General features: G+C 43.4%; 2 protein-coding genes across 8 annotated transcripts in view; one reads left to right on the forward strand and one right to left on the reverse strand.

Moving 5' to 3' along the window:
* The window catches only part of LOC146692633 (tumor necrosis factor alpha-induced protein 2-like), a 71,944-nt gene that overhangs the window by 29,526 nt on the left and 17,195 nt on the right, over positions 1 to 25,223 (forward strand). For 2 of the 7 annotated variants that reach the window (XM_085432765.1, XM_085432766.1), the window contains exons 8-12: positions 283 to 375; positions 12,432 to 12,558; positions 12,800 to 12,928; positions 13,005 to 13,154; positions 17,879 to 18,003. In XM_085432765.1, the coding sequence (XP_085288891.1) occupies positions 283 to 375; positions 12,432 to 12,558; positions 12,800 to 12,928; positions 13,005 to 13,154; positions 17,879 to 18,003 (624 nt within the window). Of the gene's footprint in view, positions 1 to 282; positions 376 to 12,431; positions 12,559 to 12,799; positions 12,929 to 13,004; positions 13,155 to 15,645; positions 17,822 to 17,878; positions 18,004 to 25,223 lie in introns of those variants that run through there. The other 5 variants (XR_014915244.1, XR_014915245.1, XM_085432769.1 and 2 more) reach the window with 5 other exon arrangements.
* Positions 5,223 to 6,654, reverse strand: LOC146692634 (uncharacterized). Its single transcript, XM_085432795.1, has 5 exons — positions 6,510 to 6,654; positions 6,199 to 6,430; positions 5,967 to 6,110; positions 5,804 to 5,872; positions 5,223 to 5,708 (listed from the first exon to the last, which is right to left on the reverse strand). Exons 1-5 carry the CDS (start codon positions 6,593 to 6,595, stop codon positions 5,346 to 5,348), a joined length of 894 nt encoding a protein of 297 aa, XP_085288921.1. The 5' UTR covers positions 6,596 to 6,654; the 3' UTR covers positions 5,223 to 5,345.

Raw genomic sequence — 25,223 nt, forward strand, 5'->3', positions numbered from 1 at the left:
AACGTTTTCCACTTTAAATAAAAATGGTAGAGCTCAGCAATAAATTGTTCCACAAACTTATTTAAATAAAATTCTTCATAAAGCCTTCACTGCTTGTTCACATTTTCCATATTAAAATTGATCTTCAGTCAATATTTGAAGTCTGTTTTTGACCTGAAAAAAATGCAGACATGTAAATGACGTCTGATTGACACCCAGATGTGTAACAAATGTATGTGTGTGTGTGTGTGTGTGTGTGTGTGTGTGTGTGTGTGTGTGTGTGTGTGTGTGTGTGTGTTTCAGCTATGTGAAGTGTGTGGAAGAGTTTGTGAAGGGAAACCATGGTAATGTCCGCTCGGTGATCAAAGCTCAGCTGGTCTGCGAGCAGCAGCTCAGGTGAGGTCACCTGTTCAGTTCTCAGACACCTGAGTCTTTGAAAGTCTTCCAAACAGAGTGGACTAGATCACATGACCTGTCTAAGGACCAAGGATAGAGTAGGATTAGATCTACCTAACTTTCAGCACTACTTCTTAGCCAACAGGCTTCAATTTATCTCAGGATGGCTAAAACATACCTACATCAAGCGACATGAATGCTTTAAAAGCATCCACATCAGCTCTCTGACAGCATGGGGGGAGTTTCTAAAATTGACACAGTCTTCATTAATCCCATGCAAATGTAGCACCCCGGTGAGGGAATGGCCACATTAATATTATTTTGTGTAAAACACTTGTGTTATGGGACATTTTTCATTACTATATGTACTCATTTTCAGTTACTTTAAAAGAATAGAAACCCATGTAAAAGGGAGTCATTTTATGTTAGAAAGCAGTAAGGGCGGAACGTTGGTGGCTGCTCTAGGGTTTCGGGGTGCAGTAAGTGGAGCCCACCTTCTGCTGCTTCCTCAGACACGTTCTAGAGGAAAACAGAGATGCATTGTGTCTTCCTTACTCCACTCTTCACCTGCTTTTACAGGTTGGTAAATGGTGTTTGTACTGAAAAAGTTGTTTATTGTTACCACAGTTACCCATGGTAATGTGAATGAGAGAATTTAAGGCGGTCCGCCTGAGTTACTTACAGTGTTGTGCAAGTTACTTTGAAAAAGTAATTAATTATAGTTACTAGTTACTTCTTCAAAAAAGTAACTGAGTTAGCAATTGAGTTACAATATTCTAAAAGTAATTAATTACATGAAAAGTAACTATTGCGTTACTTTAAAAAAAACGTTTAACCCCCTGGGTCCAGGGTATAATTGGCCATTTTTAACTACTTTTGATTTTCCCTCCACATTTTACCTTTAAAAACTATTTACTTTGCCTTGTGTTAATTCCAGTTCTTTTGATTCTTAGGGCCAAGAAAACACGGCTCAAAAGTGGTCTTTTACTTTAAAAAATGATCTTTATTTACATTTTCTGGAATATGGAGACCTGAGCACACAGCACACAGCCCCAGGTCTGAAGCACAAACGGAAGCCTAGTTATTTATATACTTGCTCTCATGTCACACCACACTTTAAGTTTCGATCAAACAGCCTAGTTGGTTTCACTTTCACTTCATTTTAGCTGCAAAAGCACGCTCTGCAACAGCAGCACTTTTTGGCACAGAGTGTACTCAGAGTTAGGCCTTTCTCATATGAAGCAATATAATCAGCATATAAACATTTGATATGATAAATTTAACGTCAACACTTGTTTGGTATCATCCTTTTCAGCACAACGTCCCATGTCTGAATTTACAGTCATATTTTCATTTTGACACACTGTATTAACACAATTGATCTATAATCAGACAAAAAACATAAAATCATAGTAGAAAAAGTTATTTTTTACTGTAACAACCACAAACATGTTGTCATGAAACGCTGTGTGGCAGGCAGGAGTAGGACCCAAGATGCAGGCACTCAGACGCGAGGGATGAACTCAAAAAACTCAGCTTTATTTGCTGACAGGGGAAAAGCATACAAAACTAAACTGGGAAAATATAAACTTACACTTGACAGAGAGGCACACGAGGAAACACACAGCTTGAGGCAGTGGTTCCCACACACACACACACATTGCCACACACACAAACACATCCTCCAACCACACATACCCATATTTTCAGGGGGTGGCTGTAGCTCAGGTGGCAGAGCAGGTCAGCCACTAATCAGAAGGTCGGTGGTTCGATCCCAGGCTGCATCCTGGCTGCATGCCAAATATCCTTGGGCAAGATACTAACCCCATGTTTGCCTACTGGTGGTGGTCAGAGGGCCCGGTGGCGCCTGTGTCCGGCAGCCTCACCTCTGTCAGTGCGCCCCAGGGCAGCTGTGGCTACAATGTAGCTTGCTATCGCCAGTGTGTGTGAATGGGTGGATGACTGAATGTAGTGTAAAGCGCTTTGGGGTCCTATGGACTAGAAAAGCGCTATACAAATGCAGGCCATACCCATATTTTGCTCCATTGCGGTTTATTTCACACCTCAAGCATTTAGTAAACAATTAAGCAAATACAAGTAATCTGCAATAAGTTACAGGTAGTAATAAAATAAACTACTAACTCTTTTAGGCTATGTCAGCACCTACACGGGTATTTTTGAAAACACAGCTGTTTCGTCCACACGTAAACGGCTTGGAGGCTGGACCAGACGAGGATGAAGGTTCGGAGGCTGGACCAGACGAGGATGAAGGCTCGGAGGCTGGACCAGATGAGGATGAAGCTGCTGATGGCTGGACCAGATGAGGAGGAAGCTGCTGATGGCTGGACCAGATGAGGATGAAGCTGTTGATGGCTGGGCGGGCCCCTCAGACCCTCCAGCGGAGGCAGGTTGCTGGACGGGCCCTCCGGAACCCCCAGTGGAGACGAGGAAGTGCTGGCCAGGCCCTCCCGAGCTTCCAGCAGGAGCAGATGCAGAGCCAGAGGGTGTGGGGACCCCTGGCTGAACATTAGGCTGACTAGGTGGGTGAGTGTGTGGCTGACCAGGGAACTGAATTGCTACAAGGGACTGAACTGAAGTCTGAAGTGGCACAGGGGACTGAACTGAAGTCGACTCAGCTAATGGTTCATATAGGGGTTGTTTTTGTGTGTGTGTGTGTGTGTGTGTGTTGATATTTTAGAATATCAACAAATTAAATACATAGTAAAAAAGAAATTTAAACCCAGTCGAATCACAAACACCACCAAGTGTGGTACAGTTTCTTACTCTTAAAACCCCAAATTACTGTCCAAAATATACAGAATGCTTTCTAAAACATATGAATCAATATCACTTCCTATTGCAAAATGGGAAATAGATTTATCAGTCAACTTAGACTGAAACTTCTGATCTCAGGTATGCATAAAAACCTTTCATTTAAATAGAAATTCCATTCTGCAATTAATTCAATACAAAACATTACATACTGTAGAGTGCACTATACGGGTCATCGGATGCTCACATTGTCAAGCCAATACACCAGACAATTATATTCACGCTCTTAGGTCCTGTCCACCAGTTTAGAAGTTTTGGTGCGGAATATGTGAAGACTTATCAGCGTCTGAAATGTGACAGCAAAACACAATAAAATACAAACGAGTGAGAACAGAAGAGTCAATAAACACATTCAAAAGTGATTTACTCAAGCAAGAATGGGAGATGCTGTATAAGGAAAAAAATATTGATAAAGCTTATGAGATTTTTTTAGGAAAATTTAAACTGTTATATAATAGTCATTGCCCAGTAAAGAAATATAGTAAAAAACAAAAATATGCAGAGTGCCCATGGATTACAAAAGGATTGCAAAATGCATGTAAGAAGAAAAATACCTTATACAGAGAATTTATAATGAACAGAAGTACAGAAGCTGAAAATAAATACAAGAAATATAAAAATAAATTAACGAGTATTTTAAGGTCATGTAAAAAGGAATACTATGAAAAATTACTGATTATGAATAAAAATAATATTAAAGGGATCTGGAAAACATTAAATACCATCATCAAAAAGGGCTCGGGGCAGGCAGACTATCCTTCGTATTTCGCAAATAATGATAGAAATATTACTAATATGAGAGATGTGGTAAATGAGTTCAATAAATTCTTTGTAAGTGTTGGGCCAGACTTGGCTGAAACAATTCCTGATATAACAGATTCTGTAGAGAAAGAAACTAGACTCATTGACCGCAATCCTCATTCAATGTTCTTAACGGTGGTGGAAGAAATGGAAATCATTGATATTGTTGGGAAATCACAAACAAAAAACTCTACAGACTCTGACGACATTGATATGGAAATCGTTAAGAGAGTGATAGAGGGCATTTCCAAACCCTTAACACACATTTGCAATTTGTCCTTACAAACTGGTACATTCCCAAAACAAATGAAAACAGCTAAAGTAACACCACTGTTTAAAAATGGTGACAGACACCAATTCACAAATTATAGGCCTGTCTCTCTACTTTCTCAATTTTCAAAAATACTGGAAAAAGTCTTTAGTAATAGACTTGACAAATTTATAGATAAACACAAAATAATAATGGATAGTCAGTATGGTTTCAGATCAAATAGATCAACATCATTGGCATTAATGGAACTGATCGAAAATATCACCAACAATATAGATAAAAGTTAGTGTATTCATTGACCTAAAAAAAGCTTTTGACACAATTAATCATGACATATTACTTGATAAACTGGAGTACTACGGCATTAGAGGAGTGGTGTTAGAATGGGTAAAGAGTTATTTGAGAGACAGGCAGCAATTTGTGAAAATTGGGGAATATCAATCAGAGTGTATGGACATTGTTTGTGGAGTTCCGCAGGGGTCAGTATTGGGACCAAAGCTGTTTATCCTCTATATCAATGATATATGCAGAACATCAGATATATTACAGTTTATTCTATTTGCAGATGATACAAATATTTTTTGTGCTGGAGAGAACTTACAGCAGCTTTTGGAAATTGTCACACAAGAAATGATTAAACTGAAAACATGGTTTGATAGAAATAAGCTATCATTAAATTTGGAAAAAACTACATTTATGTTATTCGGAAATTGTAAAAAAGATGCAGGAGCAAAATTATTAGTAAACAATGTTGAAATAGAGCAAGTTTCGGATACAAAATTTCTGGGTGTGATAATAGTAGGGATGGGTATCGTTTAGGTTTTATCCGATACCGGTGCCAAAACGGTACTTTTGAAACGGTGCCGGTGCTTAAACGGTGCTCGAACCGGTGCTTAAAGAATAAAGAACACAAACTTCGTCCAAAAACCTCGTGTTTTTATTTTCCCCAGTAATTTTTTTAAGCAAAATTATAACAAAGTTAGCCCTTTCTGTCAATAAAACATAACGTCTTTGGAACCAGTGCTTAAACAATTGAAAACAAACTTTGTCATGAAACCTGTGATGTTTAGCAGTTTTTTTGCAAGAAGATAATCATATTAGCCTTTTCTGGAGCTATACGGCATCGCTCTTGGCTGATGGCATGCCCAGCACAAAAGAAAACACTTTCAGAAGGCGTTGATGAGGCTGGGACACACAAGTATTTTTCTGATAGGGCAGATAAATTGGGGAGTGTATCCCTCTTACTCCACCACCAGGCCACAGGGTCTTGTCCAGAGGTAATTCCTGGCAGTCTTTTGTATATTTGAAGCTCCTTATGTACCTGCTCTGTGATTGAGGGGACTCTACCCGCTTGAGAAGCAGCCTGTTGAAGTTCTCTGTCTTCATCCTCAAACAGTTTTTCTAAGGGTGACTTCTGGACCTTACTTAGCTGAAAAACAACAAAAAAAGATGTGTGAGGTTTGCAAAATAAATAAAGATCACTTTTAGAATGTAGTGGTTGTGTTAGAAAAAATCTGAAATTACATATTTTTCTGGCTTGTCCATGTCAGCATCATCCACCTCGCTGTGTGCTTTGGGGTCCTCAGTGGGAGGCTATGGACACACAGATAGTAAAAGAGCATTCCTTCAACATAGAAACTACATCATGATGCAAAAGGACAAGATTGTACACACACAATGAAAATACCTGCGCAACTGCTACTGTGGCATTTGCAACTGCTGCCTTCTCCAACCTGTCCCAGATGTCAGTAGCTGCCTCACCAGCTAGCCTGCCTTTAAAACGTGGGTCCATCATCGTGGCCTCCTTCAGAAATTTCTGAAGGTTTTCATCCTTTAAGTAAAACAAGATATAACATAGGAGCTGATACTGAAAAAAGGTAACCCTATTTTCCATGCGCATTGACATTGTCTGCAAATACCTGATATCTTTTCTGCAGACTACCCCAGACTTTCTCTTTTATTGAAGAGGTGAAAACACTGTCTTCATCACATCGGCTGAAATGTGCCTCCAGCTTGGCCAGGATGGGGATGATTTGGCTGCATGTGGGTGACTTGTCACTTGAGACACACATGGTTGACGTGTACAGGACTTGCATGCACTTAATAAACTCCTCTGCCTTGATTAAATCAGTGTGTGTGAACCTTTCTAGTCTGTTGAAAAATATTCACAATGTTAAAGGTAAATGACGTTATTTAGCTCTTGCAAGTGATGCTCATGTCATTCACTTACTTGTCCTTCTCCATAGGCTTCCTCAGCCGTTGATCCAGAGCAGCTGCCTGGATTGCATCAAACTGCTCCATAAATCTCTCCACCATTAGGAAGAGAGAATTCCAGCGCGTCTTAACGTCAAGAATTACATTATGCTCTGGCAAATCTAAAGCACAGATAGACACAAACATTTTTTTAAATTACTATAAAAAAGGTAATATGAATAACAATACTTCTTGATATGTAACTGCATGTGCTACTTACTCAGGATTCGCTGCTTTTCTCTGAGCACAGTTTTGCTCAAGGATGAACGTTTGAGCCACACCACAACTGAACGGATTTTGGCACACCAGCTGGAAACTGCAGGAATGTCATACACCTTTTGTGCGGCCAGGTTGAGGGTATGAGCAAAGCATCCCACTTTTAAAAAGTCCAATTTTTTCAAAGCAACATCCATGTTGCAGGCATTATCTACAGTGGCAGCAATTATTTTCCCTCCCAAGTGAAATTGCTCCACAACGCTTGATATTTCTTTAGCGACAACTGGACCTGTTTGTGACTCATAAACTGCTTCAGTGCTGAGCACATTCTGCTTCATTTTGCCTTTGTAGATGTAGTGAACAGTCACTGTGAGGAAATGGTCCTGAGCAATACTGGTCCATCCATCACAGGTGATAGCGACCTTGTTAACCTGTGCCAAATTCTGGATGAGGTTGCTTTTCTCCACACAATACCAAGCAGGTATAAGTGTGTTGGATAGATCATCCCTGGATGGGGGCTGATACCTCGGATTAAGGGCAGAGGACATCTCCCTGAATTGAAGAAAAAAAACAAAACAAAAAAGAAAAAAAAACATATAACTCACCTTTTATTCAAATATAGTTTACTTATAATATTTAGAGAAGACTTACAAAGCTAAGCAGCTATGAACATATTAACCTTTACAGTATTATGCAGTCTATTTTTTATGTCAGAGTAATACAACATTTTTCACCTGAATGATGGTGACTCCACCGTTGAAAATGGATGGAGATCTTTGACTATAAATTTTGTCACTGCCCTGTGAATTTCGTCCACTTTTTCTTTCGTCATTTTAGCCTTTTTGGCCAGGATGAAGGGAGTATCTGCCATCAAACAAGAAGAAAGCCGCATGTAACTACGACGGTGTTTGCTAGTTCACCTTACATGCATTAATTTAATAACGTGGTTAGCCTACTCAACTTAAATTACACACGAACAACATTAAGATACTCACCCAGAGAAGAACGGGTGCTGCTGCCATCATCATCATCAGTTATCATTTCCGCTACACTGGCGGCAGGGCTAGGGGCCGGACTCTCCTCTTCGGGTTCTTGGATGTTGCTAACTCCGAGAACAGGCACCGCAGCAGATGTGCTAGGTGTGCTGTCTTGCTGCAAGTTATCAAATGCGGTGCATTTCTCGGCTTTTAAAAAAACGCTATGCGACGCCATGTGTTTCATTAGATTTGAGGTGTTACCTCCTTTGCACATTATTACCTTTAAGCACTTGTTGCAGACTGCTGAGTTTATATCTTTTGCTGTGAAGTACAGCCACACTCTCGAGCGCTTCGCCTTCGGCATTTTAGCTCCGCTCTAAAGAAAAAACCGTACATACCTGGGCCCGCCTACTATCCTGGGAAAGGAAGTGATTGGCTAGATTTCTCAGGGGAAAAAAGCACCGAAATGAAGCACCGAATTGTGCGCTGCTTTTCGGTCTGGTTACTACCGTTTATGTCAGAACCGGTTCCACAATGGCACCGGACACCGGTACCCATCCCTAGATAATAGATAACAAAATCTGCTGGAAACCTCACATAAAGCATATACAAGCCAAACTGTCAAGAAGCATCTCCGTACTAAGTAAAGTTAAATATTTTTTGCCTTCCAAATCACTCCGGGTACTTTATTGTTCACTTATATTGCCATATTTGGAATACTGTGTGGAAATTTGGGGAAACACATATAAAACTGCACTTCAACCAATATGTAAAATTTAAAAAAAAGCAATCAGGATGATTAATAAAGCAGGATTTAGAGACCATACTAACATCATGTTTTTGAAATTAAAAATACTGAAGTTTATGGATCTTATAAAATATAAAACTGCAAAAATTATGTACAAGGCCAGATACAATATGTTACCAGGAAATATACAGAGGATGTTCTATGACAGAGAAGGAGACTATGAATTGAGGGGGAAATTGAATCTAAGGATTCTTAAAGCACGGTCAAAGGTTAAAACCTTTTGTGTCACTATTTATGGGGTAAAACTGTGGAATAGTTTTACTATAGATCTACAGCAATGCTCAGGAATTAGTAAGTTCATGAAAATACTTCGAAAACTGATTTTGGAAGAATATGATACCGATAAAGATGATCACCCATTGTATGTATAAAAATATCAAATTATATCCAAATTATATCAATCATGGTAGCCAAGTTTATATAGGTTCTCCTCGTGTATCGTGTGGAGTATGTGATGATGGGAATTAGGTGAATTATGTGGGATCAATAAGATGTTGAGCAGGGGTAGGAATTAATAAGTATGTTCATACTTCTTCCTACTCCTTTTCAGACCAAACATTGTTACATTATGTCAGACGATTTTGTTTTATTTCATTATATATTTTTTGTTTATCTGAACACATACGTGTGTGTGTGTGTATCTACATATATATTCGTATCTGTAAAAGGAAATATATATATATACACACTACATGTGTGTATATATTGTTTTTTGTTTTATATGTCTGAAACAAATAAAGATACAATACAATACAATACAATACAATACAATACAATACATTCCAACTTCCCCATTAGTGTGCTTGTTGGGCAACTTAGAATATGTCACAACGTATTGGGGGGTCATAGTTTGGTCCCAACTTCGCTGTTGTGATTGATGTGGGGGTAGGGACAGGCTTGGGGCGTCGGGGGATTCCCTAGGGACGTCTTCCTTGGAGGACATCAGGAATATTTCAGAGTCATTTAATAAAAATCTGATGAAACATTCGTCTCTATATCAGGACTTTATCTGTCATCCACTGTGATCACCTTCTGTTTTCTTTCATTTCTACAACACCGTGAAAATAAAAGGGAGGTTTGCGTGCTTCGTACACCCCCGTTCTCAGGGCAGGTGGGCTGGGAGGAGGAGGTCTGGGTTGTGGGGCCTCCCTGCTACTGCGGAGTTGGGAGCGGTCTGCTTGTCTCCAACCCAAGGGAAAAGGGTAACACCTCCGGGGTCTAGGTGCAGTTTCCCCCTCTAGTGGCGAGGGTACCTGGACCTGGGGTATAGAGTATGTTTGGAGAGTGTGATTGTGTGTACAGTGTCTATTTTTGTCTGTCTCCACCAGGGGCGGAGCGTGGGGGTGGCTTACTGGGCTTAAGCCCGGGTTGTTTTGTCAGAAGCCCGGGGTCTTTTGGAGTGTAATTTTTTCATAGTTAGATGCCTGGCTGACAACTGTATAAAACAAAAAGTGCAAGCAATATTCGAAGCACATAGTGCACACTGTGGGAATTTACGACTGTGCGTGAATCCCCCCTGATATTGGTATGATCCGAGCTCAGGCACTAAGCGACTGAGCGAGGGGGCGGGGCAGCTGCTACCTGTCAGTGCGCTGTTGGAGAAACAGAGCCAGCCATACTAAGGAGAGCTTAAGTTTGACCAGGTACCAAAGCAAATCATTCGTACTGTACAAATAATGTAAATATGACGGTGTATCATGAAAGATTGATATCAAACTGATCACTTGACCAATATTACGTTATTCGCTCTTCAAGTGAATCAACAAATGGCGAAATGAAAAGCCGAACAAATGCTATTTTTTTAGAGTCTTAGCTTACGTGTGTTTATTTCATATTTTCAGTTCTTACCCTCCCCTACGGAAGAGGATTAGGGCCACTGGAAAAAAAAAAAAAGAATTCTGACTTTAATCTCAGAATTCTGAGAAAAAAGTCAGAATTCTTTTTTTTTTTTTCCAGTGGCCCTAATCCTCTTCCGTACTCCCCGACTAAATCGGTTTCAGTTATGTACTGAAATATAAGAATGGACATTAGAGGCTTCTTTCAAAGAAAAAACTCAGGTAAATGTTATTTTATATATTATGCTTTGTATGTTGTTCAGTATATTTCTATGCAAAACAAGAGGGATTTCAGTACACAGCAGGATATTCACATTTGTAACCAGATATTTACATACACTTTATGGAGAAAACATAAAACATTTTTACTGTACAACATCAATTTAGAGTAAACTTTTGTTTTAGATGAATATTGAAATATCTTTTGAATTATTTAAATGTCAGAATAAAGAGAGACAGAGCTTTCTGTTTTTTATCACTTTCATTAAATTTAGGAGTACATGTACACTAAGTTTATTGTTAATTAGTAAGAAAACTCCAGACGATTCCATTCTGAGCTGAAGAAGCTTCTGATTGGTTTGTAGAGTCCATGTGAGTAAACTGGTGGCACAGCTGTGGATGCATATAAGGCAAAACACAGAGCCTGTTTATGTGACATGGGAACATCAAGAGATGTCAACCAAAACACCAGGAACAGAACTGTGGAGCTCCATAAGTGTGGCTCAAGTTTGAATACAATTTGGTGCCATTTGCAATTAAGAAATACAGACAGTTTCTCTCTTTACTCTTAAAGTTAACAAATATGTTTTTATATTTATCTAAAAAATAAACATTTAGTCTGATTTGATGTTACAATTAAAAAAGTGTTTGTGTTTTGATCTGAAGAGTACATTAATATGTGGTTTCAACTGTATATTTGATGATTGTCAGCACAAAGAGGGAGAGAGAGAGAGGGAGATGGAGAATGAGGACAGAACAGAGATGAACAAGAGCAGGTGAGACACACATGTTAGTCAAATGGTTGTTTACCAGAAGTATCACCGTATCATAGGTCCTCATGTATCTCGTACCTAGTGTTTCTTTTTAGGTTTGCTATTTTTCAAATTCTACATTAATTAAGTTTTGCAGGCTTGTTTGCACAACAAGGCTAAATAATTATATAAACTTTTCTCAATCTAAATATTGTACTTTGGTAGAATTAAAAAATAAGTGTAGTGCAGGTCTATGATGATTTTTAGTGCCACTATCATCTAGTTCTGATTCTGGTTCTGTCTTGGTTAAGTCCTCAGTAGTCCTGATTTTGAACTGTTGCAGTCCTGTTTTAATTCTGGATCAGTTCTGGGTCTGGTTGAATTGGGGTTTAGTCCTCGTGTCTTGATGCAGCCCCGACTTTGTTCTGCCTCGCTGCTTAATTAAAAAACTAGTTTAAGGTGTCCTGCACATGTGATATATATTTTTCCCTATATGAAGTCCTTCTTTTTTGAACAAAACTCAAAACAAAGCCTATTAATCTTTCAGTCATTTCTACACCCCCCCCCCCCCAAAAAAAAAAAAAAATCCCACATGCATACTACCCTTTAGGGCTAAGCCCCGGGTGTTTCAAATGTCTGGCTCCGCCTCTGGTCTCCACATTGGGTGAGTGCTGAGTATTTGCATATGTGTGCATGAGGGACATACAGGACAGGCGGCAAAAAAAAATGACATGACCTGGATCACATGACCTGCAGATCTGACTGATAGCACTGATAGAGAGAGTTAACCATTTTGTCTTCTTACAGCAGAGACTTGCTTATATTTAGTCATCCATTGCTTTTATTTCAGATACAGAAAATAAAGAATTATATTTCATATCTGTCCACAGGAGTTTGCCTCACATTTAAATGGTAGAGGACTCGCAGAGGAAACAAAAATAAAAATTTTATCATGATGTTACAGCCTGACTTCTTCCTACTGTTTATCTTTGTTGGTCTATTTTTAACAGTGAATCATTTTATTGTTGCTGTTTTGGCGAGCTGTGTGATCATGAGCTCTGCTGCTGACTGGTTCTCTCTGCTCGTCTTTAGGGATTACATCACAGCTGAAACAGGAAATCTGTCTCAGGAGCAGAAGCATGGCTGTCTGAATGCGCTGTCTGCCCTGAGGGATTGTGGGTACAGATATCTCACCTGTTCTCTTCACATTAGACTGAAGGTATGAATACTGTACTGCAGTAGTAATATTCAGAAACCTGCACATTAACAGAAGTCCTTAAATCAAATCCTCCTGGAAATCCTGTCACAGAGGTTTTCAAAGTGTTATCGTGAAACGTTGCATTATTCACCTGAAGCTTGTTCTGATAAACGTCTTTATGTCGCTAAGAGCACTGCTCACATCTCATGGTTTGAAGATCTGACAGTTTCATGTTTAGGGCATTTATTTCTGGAAATGACAGAAGGTGTGTTGGAGTCAGCTGTGGATGCCGCGATGGCTGAATGGCTCACTTCCTCTCGTCGACTTGCTCCTGGACTCTCTGAGCCAACAACTGGTTGACCTGACTGACCTGAAACCAGTCTGCAGAGAGGTGAAATGCCTTCATACCTCTGTATCTGTCTGCACACCTGTCTGTCTGTCTGTTTGACCCCACTGTGTGTCTGCAGTTGCTCCTTTGTGACCTGCATCAGGATGTGGTCCTTAAGTATGTGAAGAGGATGATGAAGACCAAGATGAAGAGCAAGGAGCAGCAGACTGCCGGAGCTCAGCGGATGATTGAAGACGCCAAAAAGATCAACAGCTTCTTCTCTGAGGAGGTGAGACAGGTGCACCCTCACATAGGTGTGCTCACCACCAGGCTGTCTCAGTTAGTTCACTCTTCAGTAATACTGTGCTAGTACTGCAATACTGTTAATGCGTTAAGGCATCTGGGAAGGATCTCAAAACTGGATTATAGATGCCATACAGTTGGTGTCATAAGCCCCGGCCTCTATTCAAAGATGGTCATTCACTCTGGACATAGATGGCTTCTTTCACTCCTCTGTCAAACCATCTTTCTTCTTGAGACCACGCCCACTCACATCCTGGGCCATTTGACCTCAGTAAGTCACATGATAGGGTGGGGCAAGGTCTCATAAAGGGTTCACCTGAAACCTTGGCTGATTGTCACCCAAACCTGTTTTCACGCCTTGGCTCGTGTGATTAGGCAGAGGATCAATAGGGGGTCCATGACCCTTTTTGGGACACTCGATGGGGCTTAAAAATCTGGGACTCCACCGTTTGCTCTTAGAACTGAAGAAGCTTCTTGGATGAAATGTCTTTAAGAAACTTAAAGTCCAGATGCTTTTTAGGCCAAGAAGTAAAATTATTAACAAGATAATCAACCTCTGTTGGAGTAGCGTTCAGGTAGGTATTCTGTGCTGGTACAGAAGATGATAACAGTGGGGTTAATAAATTTGGCCAGATTTCTAGAAATGAAATCTGCTCCACCAAAAGTGTGATGCATGCTGTGTCACGGTCGGACGGTCCTCCCCGGACGACCCTGCTTGTCTATGTATGTGTGTGTGAGTGTGTGTGTTCGCTTCTCCCTCTCTCTCCCCGGTCCTCAAAGCCGTGTTTACGGATGTGCGCGCTGTAGGGAAGGCGTGACCTGGCGACTTTCGTCATCAAAGGTCCCTTCTCGCTGTCGCAGGCCCACCAGCGTCTGATTACCTGGCCAGCTGTTGGCAATCATCCTTCTTTGCCATTCGGAGGTATTTAACCTGGGCTTGCGGCGACAGTCACGTGGGATTATTACTCCAAACTGGTAGAATCTTTGCGAGAAGTGTGCTTTTGTTATTCGGCTAGCGAGTTTGCTAATTGTGGATTTTGTGGATTTCCTTCTTCCTCCAGGAGAGTTGGGTGGAGAAGCAAGTTGGGGAGCACACGCACTCACGGAGCCTCTGCATGGAGCACACGGGGAGCAAAGGACGAGCCCTGTTTGGAGATTGCACTTTTTTTATTGTATTGTTGGACTTACCTGTTTTTCTCACTCTCGAGGGTTGAACAAGATTACAGTTAAAAATAAATATCCTCTCCTTCTGCTTGCCTCAGCATTCGAACTGTTACAGGGGCCAGTCATGTTCACAGGGCTCTAGACTAACTATTTGCCATGGTTGCACCACATCGCTTAACACCGCAGTTTTACATGTGCACTTTTTTTTGGGGGGGGGGGGGGGGAAATTGCTGTCCATACAGACAATATTCATTTGTAAATGATTAACTAACAATCTTGTGCTTAAAGTGGTTTGGCACTCTTTGGCAATATTATAGAAAATGTTAAACTTAATCATCATCTCGGCCTCCTCTGATGACCTGTTTGCTGCTGCCTGCTGCTGAAAGGCAGTGGGGAGAGGGAACACTTGGGCAGTGCATTTATTGCAGCATATAATGTGTTTTCTGGATACACCGTGCTTTTTCAGTGTTCAAAGATTAATGGCTCCGTGTCAGAGCACTGCCTATGAATTTCAGATGGATCAGGCCTTAACTTAACAAAAAAGTTATCAATAGTTCTTTTCATCTTTTCTCATTACCCACAGCTACATCCACTTCTGTTGGGCCTACTCACTAGGGCTGGGTATCATCACTGATTTCTATAATCCATTCGATTACAGTTCTCAAAGTCCTGATTCAATTCAATTTTGCTTTCGGTCTTACTAATGCCCCTGTTGTCTTCCAGGCCTTGATCAATGATGTGCTCAGAGACTTTATTAACCATTTTGTTTTCATGTATCTGGATGACTTTCTGATCTTTTTCAGGACCCGGAGAGTGCACATCAACCATGTACATCTGGTCCTACGTCGCCTGTTGGAGAATCGCCTCTTTGTTAAGGCAGAAAAGTCTGAGTTCCATGTTCAAACGTTTTTTTTTCTGGTATTCATTGTCTGCTCGCAAACAGGGGCGTTTGCGAGCAGATGCGGTCAAGGTCAAAGCCGTAGTGGAATGGCCAATTCCCAAAACCTGCAGGGAGCTGCAGAGATTCTTAGGCTTCGCCAATTTCTACCCCCGCTTCATCTGGGATTTCAGCAAGGTAGCCCTTCCTCTAACCAACCTCACTTCTCCTAAGTTGTCTTTCCAGTGGTCTCCCACAGCCCAGCAAGCGTTCAATCGGCTCAAGCACCTGTTCTCTTCAGCTCTGGTCCTTGTCCAGGTGTACCTCAGCTGGCCCCTTTATCATGGAGGTGGACACGTCCGACTCGGGCGTGGGGGCGGTTCTCTCCCAACTGATTGAAGGCAAGCTACATTTCTGTGCTTTTTTTCTCCCGTAGGCTGTCTCAGGTTGAGAGGAATTATGATGTGGGTGATCAGGAGTAGCTCGCCATCAAGTTGGCTCTCAAGGAATGGCAGCATTGGTTGGAGGGCAGTGAGCAGCCTTTCGTGGTGTGGACAAACCATAAAAATCTGGCATACCTCCAGGCAGCCAAGCGCCTCAATGCCCAACAAGCCAGGTGGGTCTTGTTTTTCACACATTTTCACTTCTCCATTACCTACAGGCCCGGCTCAAGGAACACTAAGCCTGATGCGTTGTTGGTGGCCCTCTCTCATTCTTGATGTCCAGAACTATGTTTCGGTTTGCCCAGTGTGCGACCTCCAACTCACCTGCCTCTGGCCTCCTGCGACTGTTGCCCACTCCTAAACGCACTTGGTCCATTATTGACCGTTTTTCCAAGGCCGCCCACTTCATTGCTCTGCCCAAGCTCCCTTCTGCCCTGGAGATGGCCCAGTTACTAATGCAATACGTGTTCCGGTTCCACGGCATACCCCAGGACATAGTTTCTGACCAAGGCCCTCATTTTACCTTGCAGGTCTGAAAAGAGTTCTGTTTGGAGTTGGGAGCTCAGGTCAGCTTGTCCTCCGGGTTCCATCCCCAAACTAATGGTCACACTGAAAGGGCAAACCAAGAAATGGAGACCACGCTGCGCTGCGTTGCTTCATCTAACCAGTCGACCTGGAGCAACCAATTGGCCTGGGTGGAGTACGCCCACAACGCAAGCACCTCATCGGCAACCGGACTCTTGCCCTTCGAGGCATCGCTGGGGTACCAACCTCCCCTCCTCTCTAGCTCTGAGGGAGAGTTGGCAGTTCCCTCTGTAAAGCACCACCTGAGATGCTGTCGTCGGGTCTGGCGGGCCACCCGAGCAGCGCTCCTGAGAACGGCCGAGCGTAACAAGGCACTGGCGGATCGCCGTCGCAACCCTGCCCCAGACTACCAGGTCGGCCAGCAAGTGTGGCTCTCCAGCAGACACATTCCCCTTTGGACTGGGTCCAAGAAACTGGCCCCTCGGTCTCTGGGCCCCTTCTCTATCCAGGAGTTCCTGAACCAGGTGACGGTCCAGCTGGCCCTGCCGCCCGCTATGAAAGTACATAACGTCTTCCATGTTTCTCAGATTAGGCCCGTACGGACCAGCCGTTTGTGCCTGCCCTCCGGGTTATCGACAGCACCCCGCCATGCTCCATTACTCGCATAATGGATGCCAGGCGTCGCAGTAGGGGCTTTCAGTTTTTGGTGGATTGGGAAGGGTATGGTCCGGAAGAACGTTCTTGGGTGCCGCGGTCCGCAATTCTCGATAATCGCATGATGAAAGAATTCAGCTGCAGGCATCCAGACAAGTACAGCAGGTCTCCCGGAGGCTCCCGTTAGAGGGGGGGAACTGTCACGGTCAGACAGTCCTCCCCGGATGACCCTGCTTGTCTATGTATGTGTGTGTGTGTTCACTTCTCCCTCTCTCTCCCCTGTCCTCGAAGCTGTGTTTACGGAAGTGCGCGCTGTAGGGAAGGCGTGACCTGGTGACTTTCATCATTGAAAGTCCCTTCTCGCTGTCACAGGCCCACCTGCATCTGATTACCTGGCCAGCTGTTGGCAATCATCCTTCTTTGCCAGTCGGAGGTATTTAACCTGGGCTAGTGGCAACAGTCGATGTGGGATTATTACTCCAAACTAGTAGAGTATTTGCGAGAAGTGTGCTTTTGTTATTCGGCTAGCGAGTTTGCTAATTGTGGATTTTGTGGATTTCCTTCTTCCTCCAGGAGAGTTGGGTGGAGAATCGAGTTGGGGAGCACACACACTCACGGAGCCTCTGCACGGAGCACATGGGGAGCAAAGGACGAGCCCTGTTTGGAGATTGCACTTTTGTATTGTATTGCTGGACTTACCTGTTTTTCTCACTGTAAATAAATGCACTGTTTTGCTGTTGAATAGAACCGCGCCTGGATCCTCTTTTCCGTGACATGCTGTCCCCAAAACGTTTCCCAATTATCTATATAGGCCACATCGTTTGTTGGACAGGTCTACTGTGAACATCACTGGATCAGAATAATTCATTTATGTGCAAAACAGATAAAGTAGGAGGATACATTGGTGTAACAAGGACAAACAAAAAGGAAGCCACTGGATTGTTGAGTAAGGACAATGAGAGATGACGTGCATACTGTGACATTTAGAGTCAAGGCAGTTTTTTCTTGCAGTACTGAGAGAACTGACAGTGCATTGTTTTACCTCAGGGCTGCAGCAAGGCCTCGTGGCTCTGCGAGATAGTATGCAAACTTGCAGAGATCCTCCGTCTGCAGGATCCTGCCAGCATTCAGCTGGAACTCGTCACTCTGGCCCGGAACTTCCCCGACCTCAGGTACAACACAATTAATCAAAATACACATTAAAGTATGTCACAAAGCACTTCAGTCTAGGGATGGGTATCGTTTAGGTTTTATCCGATACCGGTTCCAAACTGGTACTTCTGAAACGATGCCGGTGCTCAAACCGGTGCTTAAAGAATGGAGAACACAAACTTTGTCCAAAAACCTCTCATGTTTAGCTGTTTTTTTGTAAAGAAATAACAATGTTAGCCTTTTCTGCAGCTATAGGGCATATATGGTATCACTCTTGGCTGGAAGAAGTGCTTAAACAATGGAAAAAACACAAACTCTGTCCAAAAACCTCTCATGTTTAGCTGTTTTCCCACTTTCTTTGGTCATTTTAGCCTTTTTGGCCAGGGTGAAGGGAGCATCTGACATCAAACAAGAAGATGGCTGCATGTAGCTACGACGGTGTTTGCTAGTTCACCTTACATGCATTAATTTAATAACGTGGTTAGCGTACTCAACGTAAATTACACACAAACAACATTAAGCTACTCACGCAGAGAAGAACGGCTGCTGCTGCCATCATCATCCGTCATCATTTCTGCTACACTGGCAGGGCTAGGGGCCAGGACTCTCCTCTTCGGGTTCTTGGGGGATGTTGCTAACTCGGTGCATTTCTCGGCTTTTAAAAAAACCGCTATGTGTCACCAGATTGGTCGTCAGATTCAAGGTGTTACCTCCTTTGCACAGTATCACCTTAAAGCACTTGTTGCAGGCTGCTGAGTTTGCATCTTTTGCTGTGAAGTACAGCCAGACTTTTGACCGCTTTGCCTTGGGCATTTTTAATCTGTAGTTCTAAAAGAATGTAAGTACCTGGGCCCGCCTACTATCCTTGCAAAGGTAAAATGATTGGCTAGAATCCAAGGTGTATGACATCTCAGGGAAAAAAAAGCACCGAAATGCACACTGCTTTTCGGTCTGGTTACTACTTCAGACTACTTTAAAGTATCTCAAACTATGTCAGAAAATACTTTAAAGTACTTTGTAATTTGAAAGTACTTTGACATCGTTAACAGGCAGATTCTTCCTGTTAGCAAATGGTGAAATGATGACAAACGCTGATTTGTTCTAGTGATGATAGTACTCAGAGATGTTGAGCTGAACGTGATGTTTGACTGGTTCATTGTGTTGTGTCTGAGTCCCTACTCATTCAGACTGTCACTCATCTAATCAGGCGGCTGCTGGTGATGTCACCTGGTTAACATTCGGGTCATGTTGTTTCATGTTCTTTCCTGATGAATGAAGCTGAGTGGAAGAAAACAACTGAGCGAGCAGCCAAAGCTTTCTTCACTCATTTGTCCAAACACAGAGATTATAAAAACGAAGTCCGCCGACACGTTTAATGAAATAACGAGGAGCAGGGAGCATGAGATGAGGATTAGAACCATCAATAGAGCTTTCAATGCGGGGTTCAGTTTCCCTGCTTTAATCTTTGATCCGGTGGGAGGTCCTGCTGGGTCCCCTTCATGCTCACAGCTTATGTAAGGCCTCAGCCTGCAGACCTTCCTCTGAGTCTGCACACATCACGCTGGCCGAGTTTCCCCTGATCCATCACACCGACTCCCTCCCCGTCCTTTGTGATCCCCACATAAGGGCAGAGCAGCAGCAATTTGTGTGCATGAAATCTCTTTTGTCTGTTTTACATCAGGAATATTTCAGAGCTATTTAGTAAACATCAGATGAAACATTCGTCTCTGTATCAGGACTTTATCTGTCAGAATCAGAATCAGAATCAGAATCAGAATACTTTATTGATCCCTGGGGGAAATTATTTTTTGTTACAGTGCTCCATTTTAAACCAACATTAAGACAAGACAGACAATACGCTAACTAAGAATAGTACAATATATACATATATATACATACATACATACATAAGTCACTTATAAATAAATATTTGGAAAAGAAACATGTGTAGTTGTAGCAGCAAACAGTGTGTTAAGTGGATGCGTTGTACAGGGAGATGGCCACAGGCAGGAATGATTTCCTGTGTCGTTCAGTGGTGCTTTTCGGTAATCTCAGTCTCTCACTGAACGAGCTCCTGTGACTGACCAACATGTCATGGAGTGGGTGGGAGGTGTTATCCAACATTGTCTTTATCTTGGACAGCATCCGCCTCTCCGACACCACCTTGAGGGAGTCCAGCTCCATCCCCACAACATTGCTGGCCTTACGGATCAGTTTATTAAGTCTGTTGGCATCTGCGACCCTCAGCCTGCTCCCCCAGCATGCAACAGCATAGAGGATCGCACTGGCCACCACAGACTCATAGAAAATCCTCAGCATTTTCTGGCAGATGTTGAAGGACCTCAGTCGCCTCAAAAAATAGAGACGACTCTGGCCCTTCCTGTAAAGTGCTGTGGTGTTTTTAGCCCAGTCCAGTTTATTGTCAATGTGTACTCCAAGGTATTTATAGTCCTCCACAATGTCAACACTGACCCCCTGGAGTGTTTCCTGGTCTTCCTGAAGTCCACGATCAGTTCCTTGGTCTTTGCCACGTTGAGCTGCAGATGATTCTGCTCACACCACGTGACAAAGGAGTCGACCACAGCCCGGTACTCTGTCTCATCATCCCTGCTGATGCATCCAACCACCGCAGAGTCATCAGAAAACTTCTGAAGATGGCAGGTCTCTGTGCAGTGGCTGAAGTCTGTGGTGTAGAGGGTGAAGAGGAAGGGGGAGAGGACAGTCCCCTGTGGTGCCCCTGTGTTGCTAATCACCTTGTCAGACACACACTGTGGGAGACGTACATATTGTGGTCTTCCTGTCAGGTAATCAACAATCCAGGACACCAGAGAAGCATCCACCTGCATCGCTGCTAACTTATCACCCAGGAGGGTCGGCCTGATGGTGTTGAAAGCACTGGAAAAGTCAAAAAACATGACCCTCACAGTGCTCGCCGGCTGGTCCAGATGGGTGTAGACACGATTGAGCAGGTAGATGATGGCGTCCTCTGTTCCGAGACGAGGCTGATAAGCGAACTGAAGGGGATCCAGATGTGGTCTTACTATGGGTCGCAGCTGGTCCAGGATGAGCCTTTCCAGGGTCTTCATGATGTGGGAGGTCAGTACCACGGGCCTGTAATCCTGGGGGCCACTGGGACGAGGCGTCTTTGGTACAGGGACGAGGCATGATGTCTTCCACATCACCGGGACCCTCTGCAGACTCAGACTCAGCATAAACAGTTTATGAAAGACTCCACACAGCTGGGGGGCACAGGCCTTGAGGACAAGGGGACTCACTCCGTCTGGTCCAGCAGACTTGCCTGAGTGAAGTCTCCTCATTTGCATCTCAACCTGGTATTGAGTGAAGGTGATGGGTGGGGGAGGGGTGTCAGGAATCTCACAGGAGGCAACATGTGAAGAGAGAGGCTGGCACAGTGGTGTGGCTCTGGATTCCAGGCTGACTGCAGGTGAGGTTGTGGGGGTAGGAGCAGACACTGTGGTGTCGAATCTATTGAAAAACAGATTCAACTCGTCGGCTCTATTCTCACCTCCCTCAGCTCCCCTGCTGTTGGTTGGCCTGAATCCAGTGATGGTCTTCATGCCCCTCCACACCTCTCTCATGCTGTTCTGCTGGAGTTTCCACTCCAGCTTCCTCCTGTAATTGTCCTTAGCCTCTCTGATCTTGTCCTTTAGTAACACCTGGACCTTCCTCACCTCCTCTTTGTTGCCCCCTCTGAAAGCCCTCTTCTTGTTGTTGAGGAGGGCTTTGATGTCCTTAGTCACCCACGGCTTGTTATTTGGGTAACAATGAACAGTCTGAGCTGGAACAATGGAGTCGGTGCAGAAAGTTATGTAGCCTGTGATACACTCAGTAAGCCCATTGATGTCCTCGGCGTGAGGCTCACAGAGTGTTTCCCAGTCGGTCACCTCGAAACAGCCCTGTAGTTCCGCTATTGCCTCCTCTGACCACCTCCTAACAGTCCTGGTGGTCACAGGTTCCCTCCTCACAATTGGCACATAGCGGGGGGTGAGGTGAATCAGGTTATGATCTGACCTACCAAGTGGGGGGAGGGAGGAGGAGCTGTATGCATCCTTGACGTTAGCATACAGTAAGTCTAAAGTTTTCTCTCCCCTGGTGGGACAGTCCACATATTGTTTGAATGTTGGTAGTGTATTGTCCAGTGATACATGGTTGAAGTCACCCGAGATCACAATAAAGGCACTCGGGTGCTGAGTCTGTAGCCGAGCTATGGCAGAGTGGATAGTGTCACATACAGCTGTGGGGTTAGCAGAGGGGGGAACATAAACAGCCACCAAGATGACGTGAGAGAATTCCCTGGGTAAATAATACGGCCTGAGTCCAACAGCACACAGTTCAGTGTCCGGGCAACAAATCCTTTCTTTGATTGTTATGTTTGCAGGGTTACACCACCGGTTGTTAACTAAAACAGCAAGCCCACCTCCTTTACGCTTACCGCTAGCGATGCTGTCCCTGTCCGCCCGAACAGTGTGGAAGCCTTCCACGGAAGCATTCTCATCGGGAATGACCTGGTGCAGCCATGATTCGGTGAAACACATCAGGCTACACTCTCGGTATTCCCTCTGACTCCGTACCAGTGCTGAGAGCTCGTCGATTTTACTTGCCAACGATCGCACATTTCCCATCACGATAGACGGCAGACACGGTTTAAACCTCCTCCTCGCTTCGAGCCTCCGCTGTCTCACCGTCACCTTTTTTCTTCTCTTCTGTCCTTGACCTCTGCATCCCCGATGTGTTTTCCTCCAAATTTCAGCTGGTACTTCTGCGGGCACTTCTGCGGGCCTGGCCAGCGAGCCGGCCGGCATCAGGGCGATCAGCTGATCTCTGGAGTAAACAGTCCGTGCGTGTAGGAGATGTGCCGCGGTCCCGTTCCATGATAAAAGTAACAGTTCCACGGCCACCAGAAGAACAAAAACTCTCTCAATCCACATGATTGAGTAAGAGATAGAAAACGGAGGAAAATACAAGTCAGAAAAAAAAAAGAATACGTAAGAAAAAAGAGCTAAACTAAGAGAAAAGCAGGAGCGACTGTAACAGGCTGCACGCTGGTTGGCGCATGCGCACTTAAGTCAACCATTGTGATCACTTTCTGTTCTCTTTCATTTCTACAACACTGTGAAAATAAAACCTCAGTGACTGAAAACAGCAGACAGGAAAGATGTTCTCATGTCAGATGGTGGGTGCAACTAGGTGGGGTTCATGTATCACAGGTGTGTAACATGAGTGGAAAAATACTGACTGTCTGACTAGGCTTCCTCTGCTTTATTCCTCTGAACTGTATTTAGGCTTAAAGTTTGCATTATTAGGGGCGTGGCGCGTGACTAACAGGTGGATGGCGACAGAGGTGGCTGTAGCTGCTAGTTTTCTGCTAGCTTCACCTGAACTGGACCTCTGGATCATGTTTGTGCTGTTGGAGCCTTTTGTGTCACGGCTGAGGAGGCGAGCCGTGTGATGTGGAGGAAGGAGGACCCAAGATGCAAGCAGTGGATGAAAATGCTAGTGAAGTTTAATTACAAGGTGTTGTAGTGGCAAACGTACGGTGGCTGGGAAGTGCAAAGCGAGACAAATTAAAAAACCGCAACAAATTAAAAAACCACAACAAATTAAAAAACCGCAACAAATTAAAAATCCACAACAAATTAAAAATCCACAACAAATTAAAAAACCGCAACAAATTAAAAAACGGCAACAAATTAAAAATCCTTGACGGAAAGGGATTGTCTGAAATACCGGAAGTGACACAACGATTAGCCTAATAGGGCTTTTGGAGAGTGATGTCACGAGAGGGGGCGTGGCCAGGATTTTGGGTTGAGGTGCCATGTTTCTGGGCCGAACAAAGCGCTAGCGAAAGAGGAGCGAAAGTACACGGATAACACCAGCTATGGTTCGTACTTGCTGTGCGGTCGGTTGTAAAGTTAGATCACACGACCGGCAAGGGAATAAGGTTGAAAATGGTTTATATTTTCATTCTTTCCCAGTCCAGGCAGGGCTGGACTGGGACAAAAAATCGGCCTGGGCATTTTGACTAGAGCTACTCCAAAGATGTGACGTCATTCAGGGGTAAAACCGCAAAGGATTCTGGGAACTTGTGGCAAGAGGTACTAGCGCATGCAGGCTTTCAATTGAACTCAGTTACACAGCGATAAAAAGAAACACAAAAAATGGCAAGAAGCTGTTGTATTATTAACTGCAATAGCTGGTGTTGTGCCAAAAAGTGATTTCCGGTATTTGCCAAAACCTGATTGCTCATATTTAAATTGCTATAAGTAACTTGTTGGGCTATAATATGTGAAACATATGTCAAATGCATCCCTCATGGATGACATAAAGTCATCTCTCCATCTCCATCTCTCTCTCCTGCTCTTTTCTTTCTCTCTCTTGCTCCATCTCTCTCTGTAGCTCTTCTGTCTCCTCTGTCACAGACTTCTCCACTTTTGATGATAAATCAGCCTGGTGCAACATGTAAGGATTGGCACAATTGGTTAAGATTTTGAGGAGTTTGAGAAACTAACCTTAAGCATAAAATAAAATTTATAATCAGTAACTTCATAGCACCCGCCCAGCAGTATACAAACTCCGTCATGCTAGCTAGTACGCAGTACCAGTTATTCTAAGCGACTGTAAAAAGTCAGCACAACGAAAACAAACTACAACTAAACTTGGTTTATATCTGACACAGATAGACAGCAGGTCATAACTTCTTACCTGAAGTTCAGTTCCTCTGCCACTGTGACCGGCGGCCGCCTCGGGTCTCTCCTCCTCTTGCCTCCCCTTTCCCTTTTTTTTTTTTTTTTTTTGTGTCCCGTTTGGATCTATAGCCATCAGAATTGTTGTCTTAAGGCCAAGAAAGATGCCAAGCGGATTTATTTTACCAAGTGGATCATCATGGCTTTGCCATATTGGTCCATTTGATTGACCTTTATTATAATTATGAATTTATTTTATTTTCAGTTGCTACAAACGGGACAGACATGACTGGGGGATAGGACAGGGAGAAAGAATGAAAGAAAGAGAGGGAGAGAAAGAAAACCAAAGGGGAGAAGAGACGGTGAGAAGGGGGGGAAGAAAGAAAAAAAAAACACCTGGGTCACCTGTATGGAGAAAAAAAACAGAAGAGAAAGCAAACAACAAAGAGCAACATAATAAAAAAAAACAGCACCATCACAATAAACTAGCAAGCAGTAGATATCAGTAGATACTAAATAATAAACGATATTGTGCA

The sequence above is a fragment of the Copadichromis virginalis genome, linkage group LG15 (assembly GCF_057382275.1).
Source record: "Copadichromis virginalis isolate Kocher_CV1m ecotype Utaka linkage group LG15, C_Virginalis_male_GT1.1, whole genome shotgun sequence".
Taxonomy (NCBI): domain Eukaryota; kingdom Metazoa; phylum Chordata; class Actinopteri; order Cichliformes; family Cichlidae; genus Copadichromis; species Copadichromis virginalis.

Bases quoted from the DNA above. Each gene is read 5' to 3' on its own strand.
- LOC146692634 (XM_085432795.1), bottom strand. From the start codon at position 6,595: ATGGTGGAGAGATTTATGGAGCAGTTTGATGCAATCCAGGCAGCTGCT. The intron at 6,111-6,198 runs GTATTTGCAGAC...TTTTACTTAAAG, and splicing joins GTCTGCAGAAAAGATATCAG to GATGAAAACCTTCAGAAATT. The intron at 5,873-5,966 runs GTATTTTCATTG...GTGTGTCCATAG, and splicing joins CCACAGTAGCAGTTGCGCAG to CCTCCCACTGAGGACCCCAA.